This window comes from Typopeltis vanoorti, chromosome 6, assembly GCF_054136105.1.
Source record: "Typopeltis vanoorti isolate ZY-2024b chromosome 6, IOZ_Tvanoo_1.0, whole genome shotgun sequence".
Taxonomy (NCBI): Eukaryota; Metazoa; Arthropoda; class Arachnida; order Uropygi; family Thelyphonidae; genus Typopeltis; species Typopeltis vanoorti.
In genome coordinates, this window is record NC_143554.1 from 9725095 (window position 1) to 9752739 (window position 27645).

The window sequence follows — 27645 nt, forward strand, 5'->3', positions numbered from 1 at the left end:
TTAGTAATAACCAGTCCATGTCCTGAGCAGAAATCCAACAGATATTTTCCATTATTATTAGCTTTGCTCTTTTCTCCAAATTTTCCCAAAATATTTTTGTATGTCTGACAATCATTTCCTACTCTGTTATTCAAATCTCCAACAAGGACCAAATTTTCCTTTTTCATTGTCAGTTGCTTTCTCTAAAGCCTCAAAAAATTCCTCCACTTCACTTAGTAGAGCCTTCTGTGGGACCATAGGCACAAATAAGTCTCATTGTCCAGTTCCCCGTTTTGATATTTGCCCAAATCGCTCTACTAGACACTGCCTGCCATTCAAGAAGATTAGCCTCGTATTTTGTGTTGAATACTATGGCTACTCCTTCTTTTCCTTGATTGTCATTGCCTGAATATAACATTTTGTATTTATTGCTCAGAAAGATCTCACCAGTTTTTGTCTTTTTTGTTTCAGTCACCCCTATTATGTCGATCTGGTACTTATCTAATTCCTCCGCTAGCTCCATTTGTTTGCATTCAGTCTTCTTATGTTGATAGTACTGATCTTTAACTCTGGTGATGTTGAGTTGGGGTGTGTTTTCAGATTTGTTCCAGTAGTTGACTTTTCGCTGTTCGCCCTGGTTCCCTGGCGAAAACAACTGGCAATGCCCCAGCCGGAATGAAATTTTGTCATGTTGTACCATCATTTTGTATTTTGGTTTAACCAATAGGAATACAATTTGGTCAGCTAAATCCCAAATTGCCAAGCTTAATGATTAATGCAATAAATACGCTCACATATAAATCAAACACTTGATCAGAATTATACACACTTTAAATTAATTTAACTTAGACTATAAACATTATTAGGCTTAACTAAAACTTTCACATTACAATTCCCTTTTCAATATATAACATTAGCTAATTTCTCAGAACTCCGCAAACTACTTCACCATTACTTAGAAGTACGGCTTTCCATCTTTACTACAGTTCCTTGTGCTAACAATCTATAAATTCAGCAATCCATGCAATAAATTTCACATCTAGAAAAATTCTACTTAAAACCTTACTTGCTACTTTGTCATCCAGTTCATTATGCAAGATCCTAGAGATCAATGACATGTTACTCTTTCCGATAAAATCCACAAACGGCACTATTTCACGACATCGATGATACTTCACATGCGGAGATCATCAAGGAACTTAGCGGTAGTATTTTCTGGAATAGACCGTCACTGCTATTACGAACCTCCTATCATCATCGGACTTCTCTTGAGGGGCGTTGATCCCTTGGAATGGCAGGACACACAGGAAACTCCTCTTAGCGAGAGCTGGAAGAGACAGATAAGTCAAGTCCCTTTTTTCTCTCGATTCTTCCCCCCCTTTTATTATGCTCTCCCAACCCTGGAACTCCTACAGATTGAATCGCCTGGATTTTCTTGGAGGGGTCTTCTCTGCTACCCTACGAAGGTGGGAAACCTCATACTTTGTTGACCCTTGCGAGTTGCGCTAGCCTCAGGTCATAGACAAACAAAGAAATCACCCGTCTGAGTGATGTCTTTGTTTGTACAATCTTTATAACAATTAATTCTAACATTTTTCCAGATTTAATAAAATATAAATGAGTTAAGTCTTAATCACATTACAAGTATATTTTATTTCCCAAATAAAATCGTTATAGAGAAAATTTTATTCTAAATTCCCTCTATACAAGATTTTACAATCCTTAGAGAGTTGCATAGAAATAACATATGTATATTGTGTTGTTTATTTATTACACCGTTTCCATGTGATATACTATTGTAATATGCAATCACTGTAATAATGGCAGCCATGTTGTCTCTGAAGTTTCACTTTGAATCTAAGTATTGGCATGCACATTTGGTGGGAGTTAAAGAACAGCTGCTGCTCTGTAATAGAACACTAGCAAGCAACTGAGGGGAGTTTAAAAAAAAAAAAAAGAGCTAAAAGGAGAAAACTTAGGGTTAAATTCTTGATCTCAGAAAAGTTTTATCTTCATCTGCCGTTTTCTGTAAACTGCTAGACGAAGGCCACTCCCAAAGTCCTCTATTCTGTCACTTCTTGAGCTTTTCTATGCCACTGAGTTCCAGTTATCTTTTTAATCTCCCTTACTGTCTTTCTGGTCTTTCTGTAGCTCTTTCCATCTGTGGGACACCATTCAGATATGAAATTTGTCCATTTTGGAGGGAGTTAATTGCAATATTACCTGCATTTGGATCTTTTAATACTTATTATAATGTCTTTTGCCCTAGTTTGAGCTTTGAACCAAGTATTGTGCTTTCTATTTAGAGTGCTAACTGAGTAACAATCTTCCATTTTCTTTTGGGTTATCCTTAACTTGATGGTCAATTTTTTTAGTCAAAGTCCATGGAAAACTTCCATATGTCATGAATGGAAGTATCCTATCCTATTCCCTCAGCCATACGGCTAGTGGGAGTAGCTACATACTGCCATACTAGGGAGATGTTTATGAGCAAGGTGGTTTCCCATTGTCTTCCTTGCCGTAGTATATTTTATGACTGTAGCTGTGTGTGTTCACTGGACTGGTTTGCCTGTTTTTAGGGATGAAAAACCTGAGTTACCAGGAGAAAAACTCTGCATATGAGACCAGTTAACTCACCTTTAGTTGAAAGAGACCAGATAAAGGATCCTTGCATCACTGACAGGAATTGAACTCAGGTCTTTCTGACCTGGGTTTAATTCCAGATTATAAAATCTGGAACAAAGCTACTCTAAATTCGTTCACATTTGCAGTGAAATTTTTATTTATATATATATATATATATATATATGACTAAGTATAAATTTTTTCAATTCCTTGATTTTTTTTTTTAGGGCTTCTGAAATAACTGATGTTAATATTGAATCAAATGCTTTTTCAAAATCAGTAAATGTCAAACCTTAGGATTTCTGGTATTAATTTTTCTTTTCAATTATTTGTCTTATTACATATATGTTCAGCAGTGCTGTAGTTTTTTTCTGAATCCTGCTTGTTCTGGAGGTTAGCAAAAATCTAGTTTTTTATTCTTTTACTAATAATTTTTGTATATTGAAAGGAGACTGATAAGGTGGTAATTTTTAATATCTTCTCTGTCTCCCTTTTTAAAAACTCAATAAGGATAGCATTATTCCAGCTCTCTGGCATTCTCTTCTATCATAGGCAGGATGTATAAAGTTTTCTTAATGTAGTCGTAACTGGTTCACCACCTGCTTTCAGAACCTCCATCAATAGCTCATCTTCATCTGGTGTCTTTCCACTACACATTGCATATTGAACTTTTTTTTAAAACATCAGAACATATTCCTTAGAATTTTATTTTTTTTAGTTCATATGATGTCATTCTTAAAATGGCTATTAGAAATTATTTACTAATTGTGATACTACTGAGAATATGAATAGGTCAAATATCATGAGTTAAAGAGAAGAACTTAATATACAGAAAAGATGCTAAGAAAAATTATAGAAGAGAAACTTTGGGAAAAATAAGCTGGGTCAGGCCATTTTGGGTTATTAGGATTCGATTTCACTTTAAGACAGAGTCGAGAAATCATGGGAGCGGATATGGAAAAAGCTTATGGCAATCTACCAAGAGAAAACCTGTTAGACAGAGTTATTTGGCACTGTGAGACAGTATATGGAGCTACTCTAGTCTATCTAATTTGTAAGTCAGGAATTGGAATTGATGGAATTACAGAAAAGTGTTTAGCTGTAAAATCAATCATTCATTTCTCTTAAGGACATGAGTGTGCACACTGTCTCCACTGCTCCATCATGTATATGGATAACATTATAAAAGAAAGAAAGAAAGTGGTATTAATCCTGATATCAGAATCTGATATATCAAATTTAATTCTTTGCTTTATGCAGATATTATAATCCCAAATAAATCCAGTTCGAGCCTGCAGGATTTCTTAGCTGAATTCATAATAAAAATTCAGTGTAGATAGCAGTGGCGGCTGATGAAAATTTTAAGTGGGGGGGGGGGGGGGTGCTGCATATACAAAAAAAAAAAAAAAACTAATCAGTAATGAATTTATTAATAAATAAATTTACATATTAAAAATTGCTTTATTAAAAATATTTCATCCTCACCACGAACAAACACCAATAATAAAAGTTTTGTATTGATAGCAGTGACAAGCGCAAACGAATATCGGCGTTAGATCGTAGTGCTTTTGTTTCGTGTAACAATAATTGAAAAAATATAGTTCTTTTCATATTTTCAACAGTGACACTTGTCATAATTCAGCCTTGTATCTATAATAAATAATTATATGTTATTTTAACGAAATAAAATAATATTGACAAAAAATAGTTCACCACACACATGCACCAATAATAAACATTTCATATCTCACAGAAATAACGTGCATAAGGATACTAAAAATACACTGCCGTTTGGGCAGTGTCTGAATGACATAACGTGCAATGACAAGCGCAAACGAATATCGGTGTTAGATTGCAGTGCATTTGTTTCGTAATTTTAAGTGTTAATCGAACAATTTCAATTATTAACTATTCAATCAATGTCAAAACAAAAGCTGTAGACTTTAACATGTTGTATTGCATTTATATAATGTTGTGAGCATCATTATTATTTATAAACACAAACAAAATTTAAATTTTTCATTTTTTCCTTGGGGGTGCTTCAGTGTTGCAGTGCTTATGTACGGGCCGCCACTGCTAGATAGAGAAGAGTATAGATAAACATCAGCTGCCTTCTGAATGAAGAACTTATAGAATAAGTAAAATATTTTCAGTTGTTTTAGTGAAAATTGCAAACTAGATAGGAAACTAAACAACAGAATATGAAAATTTGATATGGTAGAAAGTTAAGTGAATAAATTTATATGTAATAAGAGAAATTATTTAAAACTAAACTAGCTATATGCAAGGCAGGTTTCGAACCCATTTTAACTTTTGGATCTGGGAGCTGAATTGGAAGTAAAATAGTTGGTCAGACTTGTCTAATATGAGAGTTGAGGAAATGAACAAGCACCAGTGGTAGAATCATATTAAAAATGAAAATATTAGGAAGGATCTTGACATTGTTAGGTTTACTTTTACTATTCAGCTTTACTCCATTTTTTATGGATGGGAACTATGAGAGCTCTACTCCCAGGGCTTCAGAAATCCACTTGCCCAATCACCACAGGCGAGTAAAGAGGCGACTGATGAGTGAATTTTCATTCTCATTGTAATGCATTCAAAATATATTATTTTTCCCCTCTATAATTTATGCTTTTTTCCTTAAAACATCTCATTCACTGTTAAGTTATTTGATCATGGGTGGCTGCCAATGAATTCATTAGAGAAGTTTTATTTCTTGAGAGTTGGAAATGAAGCTTCTATTATATCTGGATTTGAAATCCTTAATTTGAACACTGGCATTCTCTTTTAAGAATTGCTGAAAAAGCTGGGATTTTAATTACTTGTTTCTCTAAACGTCATGAAGAATGCTCTTCCCTCCTTTTATCTCCCATAAGGTTCAGAACTTTATTTTTCTTTCTATATGAAAGATTGTTCTTTTTTTCTTAGTAATTAAAATTTCAACCTTCCATAACAAATATTGTAACATAACAATGATAAATTTTAAATGTTTATCTTTCTATATGAAAGATTTGATAAATATCTGCTTCCAAGTTTCGAACATCTCATTTCTCTCCCAGCAATATCACAGGGTTCTCTGCTACACGACTGGTTTTCATTTCAGTCATAAAGTGATAACAATTAGCCTTTCTTACGTATTATAATAACGGTGCTTTACTTAAAAACAGTAAATCTTACACACTTGAAGTATGAGAAAATATGTAGATTTTTCATAATATGCATCATCATCAAATTCCTGCCATGTACCCTCAAGAGGTGTACAGGATATGATAGTACCACATAAAAAATTTACATCATTACTTACTTCCTATCTACAATTTTTCTCCAATTCAGTCTGTCACCTGTCAAGACCCCAACATTATAAGATCTTATATTTTTATCATCTAACGCACTTTTTACGTATCAGTCAACCTATATCTTGGTCTTCCTAAGGGTCTATTTCCTGCCAACCTGCAGAGAACACTTGCTTTGCTAATCTTTCCTCACCCATTCTGTTTAAGTGACCATACCACCTGAGATTAGGTCTGCTAATGCATTTCTGGATGCTGACAATGTCAAGTTCTTTCCTAATATCCTCATTTTTAATATAATATTGCCATTGATGCCATCTATTCATGCACATGATCTTTCTCAGGACGCTCACATATGCTGTCTCTAGTCTTTGGTCAATTGTTTTACTTCTGACCGAGTTCTCAGATCCATAAGTTAAAATTGGTTTGAACACTGTCTTGTATACAGCTAATTTAGTGTTTTGACTTTCTCTCTTATTGCATATAGATTTATTCACTTGACTTCCTACCATACCAGCTTTGTTGATTGTGTCTATTTCCATATTTAATTTACTATCTTCACAAAAATTGTGCCTAAGTAGCTGACATGTTTTACTTGTTCTATAGGTTCTCCATTCACAGTGGAGTTGATATATTCAATGCTTCTGCATATTTTCATTGTCTTTATATTGTTATTGCTGACCTTCATACCATATTTATTACAACAATTATTCAATTTAGTCAGGAAATCTTGCAGACTTGCAGCAGATTTATTTAGAAGTATGACATTGTTCGTATAAAGCAAAGAGCTAAGATTAACATCTCCAACTATGATATCAGGTTTAATGCCACTTTCCTTCATAATGTGATCCATATAGATAATGAATAACAGAGGGTAATAAAAATGAATAACAGATAATGTACATCCTTCTTCTCTGACACCAGATTTAACATTAAACCATCTTCCTGTTACTTCAATTCTAACTGCTGCCTCAAATTTAGACTCAGTATTGCTTGATGCAATGTCCCATTGACACCATATAACTGTGGTGTTTTGAATGCCCCCCCCCCTCTCTCTCTCTCTCAGCACCTTGTCATGTGCCTTTTCCAGATCTACAAAACTTAAATACAGATCTTTGTTATATTCCCATGATTTCTCAACTATTTGTTGTGAAGTGAAAATCTGATCCTACAGAGGGTGTCCCCTCTGTTTGCCTGAATCCAGCTTGCTCTTCACCAAACTTTTCTTCCACAATCCTTCTCAACCGTTTCTCAAGCACACTTGCGTAAATCTTGCCATCACTAAGTGGGTAATTCTCACATTCAGTTTGATTTCCTTTTTATATATGGGTACTATGAGAGCTGTATTCCAATCATCTGGAATTCGTCCCTCTGTTCAGGCCTACTGCAATATGCAGTGCAGCCTCTGTAAGACCATTATACCTCCATGCTGCAGCATCTCTGGAATATCATCTGCTCCAGCTGCCTTTCCACATTTCAGGCCTTTGATGGCTTTTGATATTCCTGACTACATGACTGTTAAGTGTTTTTTTACCACTGTGGTAAATGAAACAAACACACTGCTTGTTTCATTTAGCAATTTTTCGAAGTAATTACTCCTTACCTCAAGGATATCTTTTTCTACTGTTTTCATGTCACCTTTATCATCTCTAATTCCTTTTACAGCACTTTTTTTCTCCATTTCTGAGCTTCTTCAACAACCTCTAGAATATCTTGCCACCTTCTTGATAATTATTTTCTATGTTCTTGCCAAAGTCTTTCCATGACTTTTGTTTAGCTAGTTTTACACAGCAGTGTTTAGCTTTCTTATATTTGTCTCTGTATTCTCTAAGAGCACAAGCTGACTTATTTGTCAGGAAATTTTTATATGCTTTCTTCTTCTTTTCCTTCACTTCCTCTTTAACTTCTTACGTCCACCATGAAGTTCTGATTTTTCTCCTTGCAGACAACCTCACGACACGCCTCTCTGGCTGAATTAATCAATGTTGTCTTCAAGGCTTGCCATTGAATTGCCAAGGTTTTGTTCCTGTTCCCAAACTCTTTCATTTTTTCTTGAATAATGTTTGTATATTTTGTATTTTAGTTTATAGTTCACATATGAGAGCTGCTCAACTTTTATTTGTTTTAAAAATTTCTTTTACATGTTCTTCTTTTCAATATGAAATTCAATTTTATCCTGCTTAAGACTAAACGGCAATCATTTTCAATTTCAAATCGTGTACTAGTGTCCTGCACCAGAGAGAAAACATCACTATCAACTCTAATATAATCAGTGAGACTTTTCTTATTCCTTGCCTCTTCTCTCCATGTGAATTTGTGAACATTTTTATGTTGGGACATGGTGTTAGTAATAACCTGTCATTGTCCTTAACAGAAATCCAACAGGTATTTGCCATTATTATTAGCTTTGCTCTTTTCTTCAAATTTTCCTAAAATATTTTTGTATGTTTGATAATCCTTTCCTACTCTGTTATTTAGATCCCCAACAAGGACCAACTTTTCCTTTTACATTGTGTAAGCTGCTTTCTCTAAAATCTTCAAAAAATTCCTCCACTTCTACCTTAGTAGAATCTTTTGTGGGACCATAGGCATAGATAAGTCTCTTTGTCCTGTTCCCTGTTCTGATATTTGCCAACATCACTCTACTTGAGACTGCATGCCATTCAAGAAGATTAGCCTCATTTTTAGTGTTGAATACTATGGCTACTTCTTCTTTTCCTTGATTTTCATTGCCTGAATATAACATTTTGTATTTTTTGTTCAGAAAGATCTCACCAGTTTTGTCTTTTTTTTTTTTTTTTGTTTCAGTCACCCTATTATGTCGATCTGGTACTTATCCAATTCCTCAACTAGCTCCATTTCTTTGCCATTCAGACTTCTTATGTTGATGGTACCAATCTTGAACTCTGATATTGTGTTGGGTGCGTTTTAGGATTTTTTTCAGTAGCTGTTTGCCCTGGTTACCTGGCAAAAATAACTGGGGCCTTGTTTAGCCAGACAACGCCACAGCTGGCATGAAATTCTGTCTCATGTTGTACCATCATTTTATATTGTGGTTTAAGCCAATAAGAAAACAATTTGGTCAGCTAAATCCCAAATTGCCAGTCCCATCCTCGTTCATTCAGTGTCCAGGTAGATACCTAACAGGTACACAACGAGAAGGTGAGGATTGGACATTAGGTTAGAAGCCCTGGTCGGTTCTCTGCATTCCTTTAAATTAAGGCTATGTGGAGGTCTCCTCTCAATTATCTATCATAATATGCCTTTAAATTAAATTGCAGTTATGATTTCCAATAAATATTAATCCAATGAATGCATTCATTTAGTTCAGTATTAAACTTACGTGTATATATATATATATATATATATATAGTACGCATAACATATATAAATAGACACTCTATTCTTTTTTTAAAAAAATTAAGAATAATTGTACTTTTCATGCAATTTAATTTCATCAACAAAATAAACTGATAATTATAAACACAAAAATTAAAATTGGCACTATCTAATTAAATACTGCAGTACACCTGTATATCTTATTCTTTGAACACCTGTACCCGTAAAATAAGTTCATAATTATAATATTGTGTTGTCCTAAGCTAAGTTTCACAGCTCCCAAAATGAATTAGCTTAGTGTAATTAAATGCATGAAAATTTTACATAATGAGATTCTTTTTAATACTGTAGTTATATCTCGCAAAGACGAGTCAGACTCGATAATATGCGTGTGAGTGCATTGGGAAAAGTGAATTTGGCTCCACATTTAGTGCTACCTACTTTTTTGTTTTCTGAATTTTTTTATTTGTTTTCCCTGTTAAATTATTGTTCATGGATAAATCATATAAATTCACATTATGAAAAATAAATGAAAGAAAACATAAACAGAGTTGTGATGAACTATGTTGCAGCATACATTTTAAACCCACCTTACAAGTAAGCCTGTTTCTGTATAATTATGTGTAATGTATAGTGTAGGGATCCCAGATACATTGGAAAAAAATATGGGACACTTATGACTGAGGGTGACTAATTTTGAAGCACCATGGTTTAAAGCATCAATCAGGATAGATATATAATTTGCTTTCTCCATTTCCAGTTTGAATTGCTTGATTGCAAATGGAGCCAAAACATTTACAATTAACACTTGTGTTTTTGTTTGTAAATTTTCTATCATATAACTTATGTATTATTTTAGATGTACAATCCATCGATCAAAAACTCTGGTTGTGAAAAAACACATGATACGCGAAAGTTGCTTCTTCTGCAGCAAGATTCTTTTCCACTTTCCCATCTCTTTCTTGGTAAAGAAATCACTGAGTTTTGCACTTGTACTAACTTGAGATGCAGATTTATGTCTTTTCGTAGCAATGTGCTGGGTAATGTCAGACTTTCCGAGCGATGTTTGTAATAGAATAGAAATTGTAACTCATCGATTTTTTTATTCAGTCTTGAACTCTAAAATGCAGGACAAAAAGCTGTCCCGAAGAGTTTTCTTGGGACAACATGATGCATTAGCCCAAAAACAGGATGATCCCATATTTTACGGGACATCTGGGATCACTAGTATAGTGAGAAGTAAAGAATGTATTGTTTTCTCAACATAACATTTTTTTTAAATCATTAGCTATAACAATATTTATAAAGCAGATCAACACCTTTGGACAAGTAGTCTTTTTTTTTTTTTCTGGCTAGTAGATGTAAGTTGTATTTCTGGAGCACTGTGGCTTCTCCAGTTATCTGGAATTGTCTAGTGCAATCATTGCACTAGACAATTCCAGACAACTCCATTTTTATACATTTTTGGTCAGATATCACCTACTCCAGATGACTTTCAAGTTTTTGATGACTTTTTCTACCTCAAATATTGCTATGTACTCCTGTTTGCATTCCTCTTGAAATTTTTCTGCTATTCTTCTGTCATTGTTTGTTTTCTTTGTCTTTCAAAGTAATTACTCAAAACATATATAGGATATCCTTATCTTCAGTTTTTATGATACCTTTATCACCTTTGATTCCTCTTACAGTACTCCTTTCTCCATTTCTAAGCTTTTTCAATATCCTCCAGAACTGAGATCGGCAACCTTTTTAATATGAAGAGTGCAATATAAAATTTGAAAATTATGGAGGGCTTGTGACAGGCATTTTAACATTATTTTATTTTACTCACTTTTACAACATATTTTTGTCATATATGAATGAATACAAAAAATATAAATCCATTAGGATTTAATGAGAAACCTAGTCTTGTACATCATCTGCTAATTTTTTATAATCAAGCATATAATTTACAGTACATTCTCTTAAATAATTATCCAAATGTGAGTCTGTAAGTTGAGATCGATATATTGATTTCAAATATGCCATATTTGAAAACAGGATCTTGCAGTTGTATGTAGTTGCACAATATGAATAAATTTTTAGCAAGCATTTTCTCAGAATAGGAAAAGTGTTTCTATCTTTTTAACTTGCAGAACATTTTGTCATCATGATGAGCTTTTAAAATTATGTTGTTTTTTTTAAATTAATTATTTTCATTTCCAAGTCTTCTGTATTACTTAGCTTGAAGTAATTGGAAATTTTAGCAGGTATATCATCTTCAATAACATTAAACGGATTTAGGAAAAATCTCACAACAGGTTCTAAAGTTGCAAAATCTTAAAAGCGGGAAGAAAACTTTTAATAGTGTGTCTATGATTTTTATATACAATGTAGCGCTAAATGTTTCATTATTCCAACTTTCATTGATATATTTTACATTTGGAAAATGTGACAACGAATGTTTCATCAGATGGGATTTCAATAGTTCCAACTTACACTTGAAAGCATTGACTGCGCTAATCATATCAGCAATATGGGAATTTTTCTGTTTTAAATGTAGATTTAAATCATTAAACTTTGCCATTATATTTGTTAGAAATCTGAGATCTATTAACCAATTTTTATTTTCTAATTCTTCATAAAAATCGCCTCTTGGTGTAATAAATTTTTTTATTTGCTGCAAAAGAATAATAAATTGCTCAAGTATTTTACCTCTGCTCAACCACTTCACTTTAGTATGTAATAATAGGTCATCATTTTCATCTTTCAAAAGTAATTTAAATAACCTGTGTTGAGTTGCTTTTGATTTTATCGAATTAATAATTTTTGTGTATAACATTTCCTGATGAATAAGACAATGATATGAAATAAATTTAGGAAATAAAGGGTCCTGTATGCACAAGCCAATAAATCCATTTTCCTTACTAGTCATTGCTCGTGCACTGGCAGTAGTAATTGAAGATAATTTGTAATTTTTTGTATTATACATAATCTTTAAAAACAAACTAAATATTCTCCTCTAGTGTTGCCCTTCAATGGAAGAATTTTAAGAAATTCTTCTTTTGTATAAAAATCATCAAATACCATTTGATGATTTTTACCATTACAAATACCATTTTCACTGAAATTGCTAATTGTGATGTATCTGTTATGTCTGTTGATTCATCCAGCTATGGCAGAAAGAAAACACATTTTTCTATATCATTCGTTAATTTTGTTTCTAAATAAACTGCAATCGATTCAATTTTTCTAGTTACAGTTCTTGCTGATAACTGCAACGTATTTATCGCCGAAACTATTTCAGTTTTATTTTTGAAATCTTCAAAAAGTGAATCTGCAGCTTCTAACATAGCTTCTTTAATTAAATCTCCATCTGTAAACGGTTTTTTCTTCTTAGCTAGCAAAATTTTAAAAGCAGTGACTTTTGCTGCTTTTGACTGTTTAGTAAAAAAACTTTGCTGTTTAGTAATGGATGATTTTAAAGATAATTTTTTTTTTTTTCTTATTTCGGATTTCACTGTATAGTCAAAATTAAAATTGGCATGAATGGTTTTGAAATGTCTTTCTATATTACTTTTTTTAGAAATAACCACACTATTATTGCATAATAAACAAATACATTTGCTATTAAGATTGATAAAGCAATACTCTTCCTCCCGATCATCATTAAAATAGTACGTTCTTTTTCTATCACGTTTATCCATTATAAAGGGTTAAAAATCTCTTTTGTAAATAAAGTATTTTATATTTGCACTGATAGCGGGAGTGATTCAACAAACATGCATACTAAAAAACAAAGGATTCTAAAAACGTTTAGAAGTGCTGTGAAGGATAGTGAGAGCGGTCGCATTGATAACTAGATGACATCAACAACTCAAACTACTATTGAACAGTGGTCTGTTGTCTTAATAGGCATAAATAAAGCAGTTTACAATAATTTCTCTGAGTGCACACAAAAAATTCATGTGGGTACTGCCGGCTCCTGCTCCAGAAGATTTTACTACATTTCTGATATTTATCTTCTATATTCTTACTGAAGTTTTGCCATAACTTGTTTAGATATTGGAAGTTTTTTTTTAATAATAAGGTGAGACACCTTTTGGCAACTCATATAGATAAAGATGACTTCTCCATTGCTTCCACCTTGGTATTACCACCTCTGGGTCTGGCTCCCACTGATGAGACCTCAATAAAGGTCAAAACCGGTCTGGTAGTGACCCTTCCCTTAATGCATAGCATTATACATGTCTGCAAGGAGATGTGTTTTGCATTATGGGAAATACTAAGACAAGGAGTGATGAGAGCTTGGTCCACCTTTACCAAGAGTTGCTTCAGTCCTGAAGATACTTCAGACGCAAATTTTGTTTGCTTACACTTGGATAAAGGATTAAACTAAATTTATTTTTATTTAAATTAAGGGGATATTAAATCCCACATTGTTTTAAAACCGAATAAGAAACGCAAAGATTGGAATCAGAGAGTTTCATGCCGAATATAGTAAACTATAAAAAGTATCGGCGATTACTAGCATGAGCTAATGCAAGTAGTCCTAGTACGCAGTACAATCTCGGGCAACTCGCAGCAAAGGTGGTAAAGTTCTGATCGCTATTCTTGGTATTTTCCATAATATAAATATAATAATAGACCGAATAGATAAAATATAATAGCTAGACCAAATAGATACCAAAGGTATCTATTTGGTCTAGCTACTCACTGATGAAGCCTCAAAAAAGGCTGAAACCAGTCTGAGTAGTGACCTCCCACCATAATGTGTAATAACAGCATACATTTCCTAGGAAATGTGTTCTTACATTATGGAAAATACCAAGAATAGTGATCAGAACTTTACCACCTTTGCTGCGAGTTGCCCGAGATTGTACTACGTACTAGGACTACTTGCATTAGCTCGCGCTAGTAATCACCGATACTTATATAGTTACTATATTCGGCATGAAACTCTCTGATTCCAATCTTTGAGTTTCGTATTCGGTTTTAAAACAACGTGGGATTTAATATCCCCTTAATTTAAATAATGTTTATATCGCCGAAATGAAGCCTATTGGCTCTTTATATTTAAGTAACTTAACGGTTGCACTTTTTTGACAACTCGTATAGCAGAGTATATAAGTTATTTTCGCTATACCCTTTGGTATCTATTTGGTCTAGCTACTCACTGATGAAGCCTCAAAAAAGGCTGAAACCGTCTGGGTCGTGACCTCCCACCATAATGTAATAACAGCATACATTTGCTAGGAAATGTGTTTTTACATTATGGAAAATACCAAGAATAGCGATCAGAACATTACCACCTTTGCTGCGAGTTGCCCAAGATTGTACTACGTACTAGGACTACTTGCATTAGCTCACGCTAGTAATCGCCGATACTTTTTATAGTTTACTATATTCGGCATGAAACTCTCTGATTCCAATCTTTGAGTTTCTTATTCGGTTTTAAAATAATATGGGATTTAATATCCCCTTAATTTAAATAATGTTTATATCGCCAAAATGAAGCCTATTGGCTCTTTATATTTAAGTAAATTTATTTTGTTTAGATACTTTTACACATAGCAATTAGCTTAGCTCTTTTACATTTTTCTCTGTATTCTTTTAGGGCATCTGCCAACTTATTTGCTAGGAACTTTTGGTATGCTTAATTATTTCCCTGGACTGCTTCTTTAATGTCTTGTGCCCATCATGGCATTCTTAATTTTCTATCCTTGCAGAGAACTTCACCATATACTTCACCCTAGCTGAATCAGTCAGTATTTTCTTCAGAGTTTTCCATTCAGACTCTGAGATGTGGTTCTTATTTTCATTGTGTTTCATTTGTTCTTCAGTAATGTTTGTATAATTGAGTTTACAATTTGCTTATAAAAATTGCTCAACCTTAATTCCTTTTAAAACTGCTTTACATCTTGTTCTTTTCAATAGGATATTCATTTTTATCTTATATAAAACTAAGAGATTGTGATTGATGAAGAAAGAGCCATACAGCATCATTTCTTCAATGTAAATTGTACAGATATAGTGGATATTAAAGATTCAACATTATTTCAAAGCTGAATATACGTAGAAACTATGAAAGTTTCGTGAATGTAACCAGATAACTTATGAGAATACAATCCTTGACATTGGAGTTGCCCTAGCTTGCACTACTTAAAAAGACACAACCTCTTCTCAAGTCCATATATTTGCCTTGTATTAGTGCATTTGATAAAGGCATCACTTTCCTTACAACCATTTCAAACAGGTTGATTCACAGACCTGACAGAAACCTTAAGAGAAGAAAAACTCAGTACTAAAACTCATTGGGATGGTCCCTTCCAATGTGAAATCCTGTGTATTCTGAATACAAGAACGCTTGTATTCTGAACCAGCATGAAGATTTCACTATCAACAATTACATAGTCAGTCAGGCTTTTGTTATATCTTGTGTCTTCTCTACACATGAACTTGTGCCGATCTTTATGTTGGAATATGAGTGTAGTTTCTCTCATGTTCCTACACATATATGCTGGACTTCCTGGGCAGAAGTCCAGAAGATATATACTAGTATTATGAGCATTGCCCTTTCCTCCAAATTTCCCCTAAATGTTCCTATATTCCTAGTGAGATTCATTTCCTACTCTGCTGTTTAGGTCTCCAACAGATATCTCTTTTTCAATTTTCTTTGTCAGCTGCTTGCTCTAGTGACTAAACAAATTCTTCCACTTCTTCCTTAAGAGAACTTTCTGTGGGACCATATGCACAAATAAGTTTAATTGTCCATTTCCCCATCTTGAAGTTTGATCACATAACTCCACTTGAAACTGCCTTCCAATGAAAAAGTTTATCTTCATGTTTGGTGTTGAATGCTATTGATACTCCTTTCTTTGATTGTTATTGCCCAAATATAACATCCTATATTTATTAAGTAGGATCTCATCTCTTTTTATTTTCTTTGTCTCAGTAATGCCAATTATGTCCATGTGATAATTTTCCAGTTCTGCAAGTTTGATTTCCTTACCATTAATACTCTTTATATTGATGGTTCTTATCTTCAATTCTTCAGGTATTGGATTGGTTCTTTTTCCTTCTAGATGTTCAGTGGAAGTTTGTTCCAGTAGCTGATTGTTCACTGCTCATTCTAGTTCCCTGACAAGAACAGCAGAGGTCTTGTTTATCCAGGTGACATACCAGCCATCATAAAATATTATCATATTGTACATATAATGGCCACTGAATTAGAAACTTTTATTTAATTTTGGACCTACTTTAGTCTGAATTATAGCACATATGCAGTTTGGTATAGATTCCACAAGGCGTTGAATTGCGACTACATCTACAACATACCAGGCATTCATTAGACAGTCCTTTAACCACGCTACCGGAAAAGACGTCTATAGATGTCAAGGTTATCATGGATGCAAAGTGCATATTAAAATTGCAGCACCGTTGATATTACATTGAAATATATGATGGATGTGAAGCCCATGAGGATGCATATTTGACCCATAGTGGCCGGTAAGGTGGTTAACTGGATGAGATTTGATGGAAGAGGACTTTGCTCCTGGATCCTGGATCTGACTGACATGTCCCATACATTCTCAATGATTCATATCTGGGCTTTCTGGTGGCTAGGGAAGATGGTGAAAGTTGCTGTCATGCTCACTGAACCATTGCTGAACAATTCTTGCGCATTGGACAGTAGCAATGTCATACATGAAACACCTGTCACCTGCTGGATAAAAAGTCAACATTGCAGGATGGACTTGATTGACAATAATGTTTAGATGAATGTTGAGTTGTATTAAGTTGGGTTCATTACCAAGCTGTCATTGACTCATTGAACCACATGACTTTTTTCCAGTGTCCAGTGTTCTTGACACCACTGTAGACGAACTTTCTGGTTCTTCACAGAAATCAGTGGTTTCCTTATAGGCATGGGACTGCCAATACTTGATCCTCTTCAATTTCCTGCATATAGTTCAGTGAGATATGGGTCAGGGAACAGTCTTCATTAAATGCTTTGGTCAATTACTACACACAGGATTTTCTGTTTGTTCATACAAGCCTACTCAGGCAATTTCATTCCTGACAGACTGTCTTAGAACCATAATTATGCCTCTTAGACAAGCAAAGTGGGTTATTTTCTCACTGATTAAACACCTGGTCATGTCACCTTTTGAGAAACCAGTCAGTTCTGCTGTTTTCAAAATCATTGCTCCAGCCAGATTGGCACCCACAATAAGCCTTTTATCAAACTCTAAAAGATCTTTTGTTTTTTCCATTATGATCCACTCTGTTGATTACTGAATATCTAGAACATGCAGTGATGCATGTGACCAAATATTTTGTATATAAGCTGTATAATTTGTGCTATGATGATGCTGGATAGAAAAAAAATATATATATATATATTATTAAGTTAAATAAATAAATTTTATTTTTTAATTTCTTGATGTTGCTTATACTGTGAAGCACTAATACGAATAATCAACATACCTAAGCCTTTCGATAAGTATACTGTAGGTTCAAGTACTACACTGAACCTGCAACTGTTTTGCATCACATCATTCAGTGATCAGTAATGCACCTATCTATGTTAGGCAAGGTCACTGCTTAGTGTATAATTTACAAATATTAGCAAGCAGGGAATAGCATCTCCTAGTATTCAATATGATGGAAAAGGTTTCGGCATAGCAGTGTTCATGTTTCCCTAATCAGAAGTTCTCACTCTCCTGACGGTGGTTTTGGCTTCATCGGATTGGTACACATTTGCATTACTAAAATAAAATAAAAATAATAAAATGAATATTTGCAGTGAAACTGGTTAAATGCAAATATTCATTTTATTATTTTTTTCCTTGTGAAAACAGCCCATAGACTGAACCAAGATATAAAAGGTGGATAAAAGAAATATGCTCGTCAATAATCAGTACAAAGTAAAAACTGATCTAGAACAACTTCTTTATCCCTCCCTCAAAAATAAAAAATAATAAAATATATATATACAGGGTGTTCGGGATAAATTTGACATATTTATAATTAATTATATTTTTCCGTAAGTTACATGTATTAACACACACTTCTCTTCATTTAAAAGGTTGGACCCTTCTTCATTCATATACAAGATGTCAGAAAGGATGGATAGCTGGAACCCACCTGAATCATGGAAGAGAATAACTTGTATCATGATGATTCGTGCCGGCCATCAAAATAAGGATATTTCGACTGCTGCCCAATGCTCCCTGAATACAGTAAAAACAATCAGGCATGAACTAGAGACTTGCAATGGTGACTACAAGGATGTAGCAAGAAGAAAGATCCCTAGCAGACGATCTGATTGCGTTCGTACAGCAGAATTCCTTGCAAATCTGCAGGAACAGGTGTTGAAGATCCCTGGCATTGGAATTCGGGCTTTGTCACGTGAAATGAATGTTGCAGCCTCTACTATGAAGCTTGCACTCAATGAAGACCTCCGCTACTACTCATACAAGCGCCGCAAAGGTCAGCTGCTTACAGAAAAGGCCCGTGAAAAACGTTTGATAAACGCGAAGAAACTTCTAAGCAAAGTGAAACATCCTGCGGAACCACAAACAATCTGGTTCTTTTCCGATGAGAAAAACTTTTGCCAGGATCAAAAACACAACACGCAGAATAACAGATGGCTTGCATACAGTACAAAGGACATTCCTCGTGTAATGCAGACTAAATTTCCCCAAACTGTGATGGTTTTCGGATGTGTATCCTCTGAAGGCAATGTGATGCTTCCGCATTTTTTCCAAGAGGGCCTCAGGTTGACTTCAGATGGCTACGTGGAGTTGCTAAACACTGTAGTCAAGCCCTGGATAACAAGGGTAGCCAATGGTAGGCCGTATGTATGGCAGCAGGATTCGGCCCCTTGCCACACCTCTGGGAAAAGTCAAAAATGGTTGTCTGAAAATTTCTACGACTTCACCAGTCCAAATGTTTGTCCTCCAAACTCCCCAGACCTTAACCCCATGGATTATTTTGTATGGGGCGCAGTTGAAAAAGACACCAATCGCACTTCCAGTAATACAAAAGCCCAGTTAATGGATAAAATTAAAACAGTTTTTGCGGCCCTTCCCAGGGAGACTGTAGCATCAGCTTGTTCGAGGTTCCGAAGCAGGATTGAAGCTGTGATCGATGCTAATGGTGGTTATTTTGAGTAAATCTTGTTGATAGTATTGTAATTAACTCTGCCTGTAATGTTTTTTGTCAATTCATTAAATTTAATAGATACAAAGAAGATTTTCTTTTTCCTTACGAAACTGTCAAATTTATCCCGAACACCCTGTATATATATATATATATATATATATATATATATATATATATGCTGCAAGAGGAGTAAAGAATAGGCATGGTAATCTAAGCATACTGTTTTATTTGAAAAGTTGGTTGTTTAACGTAGAAACCAACTCTTGATTTTGCGAACTTGCCTTTTTATGGAAACATTTCTGTAATATCTTGTATACTTTCTTGCAAGACTAAATCTTTTGAATTGGTTATAAAGTGACTTTTTTTTCAGCTTTTCAAAAAAAAAAATATATTTATATTAATTTCTTCTTTCAGAAAATTACTTCTGGTGTAGAATTGAAAGATAATGCAGGAAGTAATGTCAAAGTTACCTATTATTCCAGTTGTCTGAAGTAAGTGCCAGTTGGATGCTATTATCTTAATAAATTTAATTGACAAAATGTAATTTATTGTCCATTAAAAATACATGTTATATTTTTAACAGTATGGTGTCAGTGCATAATAAACACTGGCAACCAAGATGACTTTGTTAAGGGAGTTTAATATGAGAGATAGTTTAGTGCAGTGTATCTGTATGTGTGAGATGTATTTGTTATGAAAAGTGAAAGATTTGTGTGTGCAAGGAAAGTAAGACTGCTGAGCAGATATATAGGAAATGTTTTGAGAGTGAATGCCAGTTGTGTGGGGAGAGGTAACATGTAATAGCATAGTGGAAGAATATTAACCAAAGATAGGACAATGAATGGAAAAGTGTGTTCACAAGATTGTTGACTGCATGTGCACTGTTAGGGTCAGGAGAGCAAAGATAACCTAATGAAAGAAATATTGCATACTTCATAGGGCAAAGCATGAGATTGAAGAATTGTAGAAACTGCAGTAGATTGGTAGACTTGAGAAAAATAAATGAGATGTGAAATAAGAAAGAGGAATATATGCAAAGCAAAAGAAATATTAAGAAATTTTTGTTTGATTCTGTGATTAGAGTAGTTCAAGGTATAGATAGTTGGGAGCTTCAAGGGGAGGGGATACTATAGTTCACATATACTAATGTCAGAAATATGAGGAATAAGAGGATATTTGGGCATTGGTTATGGAGTGCTTAATGAGAGCATTCCTTAATCTCATTTCCCTGGTGAAAAAATTAATATTAGTGAAGCTGTCAGGATGCAAAGCAGTGTAAGTTGAAAGAATTCATTCATTATGAGGTTTAATTTAATGGAATAAATACAGGACATATTTAATTAAACAATTACATAAAGTAAGTGGATAAGAAGTTGGCTGCTGGACAGATATCAAAAAGTGGTATATGAAGGGAGAGAATTGAGGAGAAAATAGGTCACTAGTGGTGTGCCGCAAGGTTCGGTACTGGGACCATTGCTGTTCGATTTGTACACAAATGATATAGGAAATAACCTGAAAGGAAATATTCAGTTGTTTACTGATTATGCAAAATTAGGTAGAGTAATAGTTAATCAAGGTAACGTGGAGAGCTTGCAGAACAATTTAAATAGGCTGTCAGTATGGGCAAAAGTTTTAATGGATGTCAGTTTAATATGAAGAAATGTAAAGTTATGCACTTTTTAATAAATAGATTACAAGCCATGTATCACATTGATGGCATTGTACTCCAGGAAATAGATGAAACTAGAGATATAGGGGTAGTGGTAGACAGAGAGTTAAAGTTTAGAAGACATATTGCTATAAAATTACTTGGCTATTGAAGAACACATTAACAAATAGAGAAAAGGAAGTTGTCATTACTCTTTATAAGGCCTTGATATTCCCATATCTATGGGGATGAGGAAGTGGTGGAGAGGATTCAGAGGCGAGGGACCAAGATGGTGAGTGGCCTTTGGAATATTCCTTATGAGGATAAATTGAAGGTGCGTAGATTGCAGAAGTTGGTTGATAGGAGAAAAAGAGGAGATATGATAGAAACATTTAAGTTGCTTAAAGGGTTTTATAGGCCAGATGCAGGGGAAATGTTTCAGCACTTGGCTAGAGGGACCAGAACAAGAGGTTATTCCTGAAAGTTGAATAAAGGTGTAGTTAATAGGGGTGTGAGGACTAGATTTTTTGCTTGGAGAGTTGTGAATGCTTTGTTTGTTAATGGTTCAAGGAGAGGTATGATAGATTGTGTGGATAGATTAGGTCTCCTGTGATGAGTCTTTGTGCTCCTTGGAGGTGCCTCTATAATAATAATAATAATAATAATAAAACATAAGAACTTTTATTGCAGATGATGTGTTCATCATCTGGAAGGATACCATGGAAAACCTTCTCGTGTTTCTTAATAAAATCAACTCGCTACATAATAAGTTCAAATTCACTATGGAACTGGAGAAGAACTACCCTTTCTTGACATACTGGTGAGGAGAGAAGATAACAATGTCCAACTGTCCATTTACAAGAAACCCACAGATACAGGTAGATATCTATATTATTTGTCTAACCATCATAGATCACAAAAACACAGCATCATTCATATGCTCTGTAATAGAGCCTTAAGGTCTATTTCGAAAGAAGTAGATGTACAGAGAGAACTGTCACAAATAGCTAACACTCTATCTCTGAATGGATTCCCTTCTAACATTTTAAACAAATTGCTTTTTAAAGACAACCTCCGATAACGTGGAACAGAGTCCCAATATATGTCCATAGCTGTCATTCCATATATTAATTCAGTATCCACAAAATTGGCAAGAATGTTAAAAGCTCATAACATCAGAGTAGTTTTAAACCAATTACCACGATCAGACAAGTCTTAAGATCACCCAAAGATGAGGTACCTTTCTTCAAATTTCCTGGAGTATATGAAATTCCATGCACGTGTGGCCTTTCTTACATTGGACAGAAGTAGTTTTGAAATAAGACAGAAGAAATATGTGGGGAATGCCAATCACAATAGAATCATCACATCTGGTTTAGCTCATCATTTCTCAACATCAAATCATGTTATAGATTGGAAAAACAGTTCTGTGCCTTACATCGAGAATGACTACAGACACAGAACTTTCAAAGAAGCAGCAGTGGTGCTACGCACAAGCAATAATTTAAATAGAAATCAAGGTGCTATTCTTAATGACATATGGAAATATCTCATCAATTCTCTCAGCTTCACAGAACTATAATATGCGAAAAACTACCAACATGTGGCCATGTACCGGATTCTGACTGAAGCATTCGAACGCATGCACACTATCAAACATGAATTATCAAATGTAATGGCCTAGCAGTTACTAAAGTGTATGTTTTCATTTAACTTGATGCATTTGTTTTCACACCAGTACAGCCTTGAAAATGCTAGACAGTGGCTAGTGAAACTTGTTGGCTCTTTGTATTTTTAATCATTAAATCTTATGGTCTTTTAACAATAAAAGTTCTTAGTTTTAATACATTAGACCAAATATGAACAATTTAATAATAAAACATGTTTAATCACTTCTATATTTCATCTTAGTCACTGAGATGTCATCAGGGAGAAGCAATATTAAAAATGGAAAACGCACACACAAATTTGCCCAAACAATAAGTGGAAAGGATTAGACTGAAGCCTAATGTTCTATGAGAGGTGTCTTCTATGAGTGTTATTAGCTAGCCTTAGCTAAGTTGTGCAGGAGGTCTAAAAAAACAGTTTCCCAAATCTTGGAAAGTTTAATTTTAATAAATATACAACCATATTTATTAAAATTAAGACTCTTTTTTAATTCTGCTGCTGATTCTAAAAAAAAAAAAAAAAAAAAAAAAAAAAAAAAGTCTTTCAAATTTGTATTTTTTTCTGGTAAAGCATAACTTTTTTTTTTTTTTTTCCCCATTTGATTCTATACAAGAAATCCAAGGCATGGTCAGCAAGCCCTAACTGACCTAATTATGGTGACAGATGTATTTTTCTGTTCTTCTAAGCAGATGCTAGCAGATCTCCCAGAGTAACCATAATAAGAGATAAGTTGCAGGAACAAGGAACTGTGTAAACACCTGAAAGTGAGAGAGGAGGTAAAGGATCCTTAGGAGAGCAGTGAGGGTAGCCAGCTTTATATAAGGTTTGAATGCCATGCAAAGATTGTATTTTTTCTGAGATGCCTTGGACATAAGGAACAATAATACCATTACTTTAGTCAGCATGTTGAGAGGGATGTGAAGAAGTGGAAGGAACAATTAATTTATTGATCTTTTGTGCATTGGACAACAAAGTCTGGCAAATAAAGGAGAGTTTAGTGGTAAGTTCGGTAGATCCAATCTCGGTAGAACAGAGATTGGAGGCTCAATTAACAAGTTTTGATAACACCATAATGTTGAGAGGTAGGTGATGGGAAAGTTAGTGTGTGCATCTGCCTGTGAGTGGGTTTTCTATAAACTGAGAAAGAAAGGTTGGCATTGGGAAGATGTGATTAGAATATCTAGAAAAAAGCAGGCAATCATTGTTTTCTTTTTCTATAGTGAACTTGATTCTGGGGTGCTGTCTCAAGATGGAGGAGGAAGAGTCTAATGTGTCTGAGCCGTGTGGCCAAATAGAGAACACATCATCAATGTATCTTAGCCAGCCAGATAGAAGGTTTGAGAATAGCAGGCAGTTAGCAAGTTTTTTGAAATGCTCCATATAATAATTGGTGAGAGGGGAGAGCCCATGTTTGTACCCTCAATCTGTTTATTAATTGACCAATATCTCTCTTTCTGAAACTTTAAATTTAATCAAATAGCATATATGCTAACCACTCGGCCAGCCTGGCTGGCCGAGTGGTTAACATATCTACTTCCCAGCCAAAAGGCTGCGAGTTCGAATCCCGCCATGGGCATGGATGTTTGTGATTGTCCATAGAAATACTAGTGGTGGTGGTGGGCGGCGATAGATGGCGTTGGTGTAATTGCATGGTTGGTCTAGTTGGTGAATTGTGAATGGTGGAGACAGAGTTGTAGAGCATATGCCCTTCCTTGATGAGTTGTTGGACTCCCGGGAGGTGACAAATAATAATAATAGAGTTCCTCCCCTACCCTTCCCCAGATATCATTGACCTTTTTTATTTTACCATTCATTCTGGCTACTTCACTTGGAGAAATAAAGAGTAGTTGATGAACAGATACCCAAGATTATTTTATGAAGGAACAGAATCCAGGTGACTAGTGATGTGCCATGGGTCTTTGTACTTGGTCAACTGCTGTTTAATTTGTATATAAATTATATGGGAAATATTCAGTTATTTGTGATATTGGTATCATAATGGTTAATGAAGGCATGTAGAAAGAGTTTGCAGGAAGATTTAAATAGGCTTGCAGAGTGGGCAAAAGATAATGAGTACCAGTCTAATATGGAAAAGTGTAAAGTTATGCATTTTGTGATGAAAATATTAACGTTGATGGAACTATATTGCAGGAAATTGAAGCTAAGGGATTTGGGAATATTGGTGGATAAGAAGTAGAAATTCATAGGGCATATTGTAAGGGTGGCCAAGGTAGCACATAATGTAATGTAGCTCATAGGATTACTTAGTTATTGAAGAACGTGCTAACAACCAAGATAAGGATGTTATCATTTCTCTTTTATAAGGCTTTGATCCAGGAACATCAGTATTATTGTGCATAGGTCTGGTCACCTGGGTTTCTTGAAGATGAGGAAATTGTGGAGAGGATCCAAGGTAGGTGACTAAAATGATGAGTGCTGTGTGGAGTTCTCACAACAATAGATTTAGAGTTTTATAGTTGCAGAAATTTGGTTGATTGGCAGAAAAGAGGGGATATGAAAGAGACATATGACAACAGGCTGTACTCTCTGGGACATAAAAAAAAAAAAAAAAAAGCACAGAAATACATAAACTAAAAATAGACTCAGTATTGGACAAAGTTTACAAATATTGAAAAAAAATGGATTGAACATGTTGAAAGAATGGACAGTTCAAGACTACCCAAAAAAAATGTTCCAATACCACCCAAATGGAGGACATGGAAGTCGGGGTGACTGAGAAAAAGATGGAATGAGACCAGAACAGGCCATTGGGTCTAAATCCCTGAAAAGATGATAATGAAAGAAATATTTAAGTTCTTAAAAGGATTTTTAGCATTGATGCAGAAGAAATTTTTCAATGCTTGACCAGAGGTGAGATTATTACTATTAATATATGAGCACTTCCATGGAAGACTCATCGCAGGAAACACCTATCCATACAATCTATCATACTTTTCCTTGAACCATTAACAGACAAAGCACTCACAACTGACTCTGACAACCCATTCCACTCATTCACGACTCTCCAAGCAAAAAATTGAGTCCTCGCACCCCTACTAACCACACCTTTATTCAACTTTCAGGGATGACCCCTTGTTCTGGTCCCTCTAGCTAAGTGCTGAAACATTTTCCCCTGCATCTATCCTATAAAACCCTTTAAGCAACTTAAATGTTTCTAACATATCCTTTCTTTTTCTCCTATCATCCAACTTCTGCAATCTACACCCTCAATCAATCCTCATAGGAAACATTCTACAGGCCACTCACCTCTGAATTCTCTCCACCACTTTCTCATTCCCAAGAGATGATGTGGTTAGTTCTGGTCTGACTAATTTTTATTTTATTTTTATTTATTTTTTGCTTGGAGAGTGGTGAATGTCACCAAAGACTCTTGTGTATGCTTTGTCTATGAATGCGTAAGAGACGTGTTATGATAGATGTTATGTGGTACAGTAGTTCTGCAATGATTCTTCTTAGTTCTTGGAGATTGCTGTGCAATAATAATATTTACGACACTGTTTTTCATACTTTCAGCTTATGTCATATTTATATTTTCCATTTATACAATTTTACAGTTTTTATAAATCTTTCGCTACAGTTGTTGGTAGTGAAAGAATATTTTTTCTTTTAATGAATGTGATAGCACTACTAACCTAGGCTAGCATGCCCACAAATCTGAAAGAAATTGTCAAATACACATGAAGTAAGTAAACGTGTCTATAAATTTATAACACACGGTGCCATTTGTGAATAATGATCAAGGAGAAAAAGAAAATAAAAAAAAAGAAAGAAAGTTAAAATTTGATAATGTTTCTCAGATAGCTGGTCATATTCATTCAAGAAAATAGTATGGGGACAGTGAAATGGAAGAAAAGTTATTTCAGTATCTATGTAGCCGAATCGTGTATGAATAATGACCAGTAGTTGGTTTTGTTCTTACATGATAGAGGAAAGTACAGGAATAGTGGTGGCTGGTTTGGCAAAATGATACCCATGAATGTAATAATAATAAAAAGAAACAAGTAGTGAGAGGGGGAAGAGGGAGGGAGTAGTCTTCATGTCCACAAACCATGCGGTTATAGCAGCAGCTTTATGACCCAGTGCATTTTCTTGCTGAAAGAGACAGTGGTTATGTAAAAACCCTGCACAGTAAGGCACATTGCATTACTCAGAATGTTCGGATACTTCTTGGATTTCAATGTTTTTGGCACCACAAACAGGGTTCTGAGGCCAAACCAGGAAAACAGAAGCATACCATCACACTGCCTCAGAATTTCATAGTTGGGGCTACACACTCTGGTAAGAAATGTTCACCAAGCATCTGCCACACCCATACCTGTCCATCTGCTTGGTAGAGGATGTAGCATGATTCTTCACTCCACAACTTTCCAAGCTTCCACATTCCACTGTACATCTTTGCATCACTGAAGACAACGCTGAACGTTGGTTCGGGTAATGTGGGGCTTGCATATTGTGGTACTACCATGGAAATCCATGGTAAGACCACTACCATATCAACAAATTGGGCTATCCAGGGTCAACAATCACTGGTTGTTGACCTGGGGTGGCCCAATTTGCCAAACAGCCTGCAACATATCATCTTATCATAATGCCTCTTTCAAACTCCATCAGTTCTCGCAGCCATTTCATCTGGATGTAGTTGTACTGACTAGGAAACATCATATTCCTCCAATTTATACTGGCTACAAACACGACTTGTTACATGGCACGATGTACCTTGCGTGTGGGGGTGGGGGGTATCCATTGAATTCTTTCCAAGCAGTGTATATGCTAAATAAGTGAATAGTGCATAGTCCCATGGTAATTCAAGAGAGAGAGAGAAAAAAGTTTTACATTCTAAGAATAAAGCTTGATAAACAATGCAGTGTAATGAAGTATTATTAGTTTTGCAAAAGTTTGTACATAAATGGTTTTATCATCTAC

General features: G+C 34.7%; 1 protein-coding gene across 2 annotated transcripts in view; it reads left to right on the forward strand.

Moving 5' to 3' along the window:
- The window catches only part of mys (position-specific antigen beta subunit myospheroid), a 390003-nt gene that overhangs the window by 177960 nt on the left and 184398 nt on the right, over positions 1-27645 (forward strand). For both annotated transcript variants that reach the window (XM_090394055.1, XM_090394056.1), the window contains exon 10: positions 19800-19876. In XM_090394055.1, the coding sequence (XP_090250181.1) occupies positions 19800-19876 (77 nt within the window). The remainder of the gene's footprint in view (positions 1-19799; positions 19877-27645) is intronic.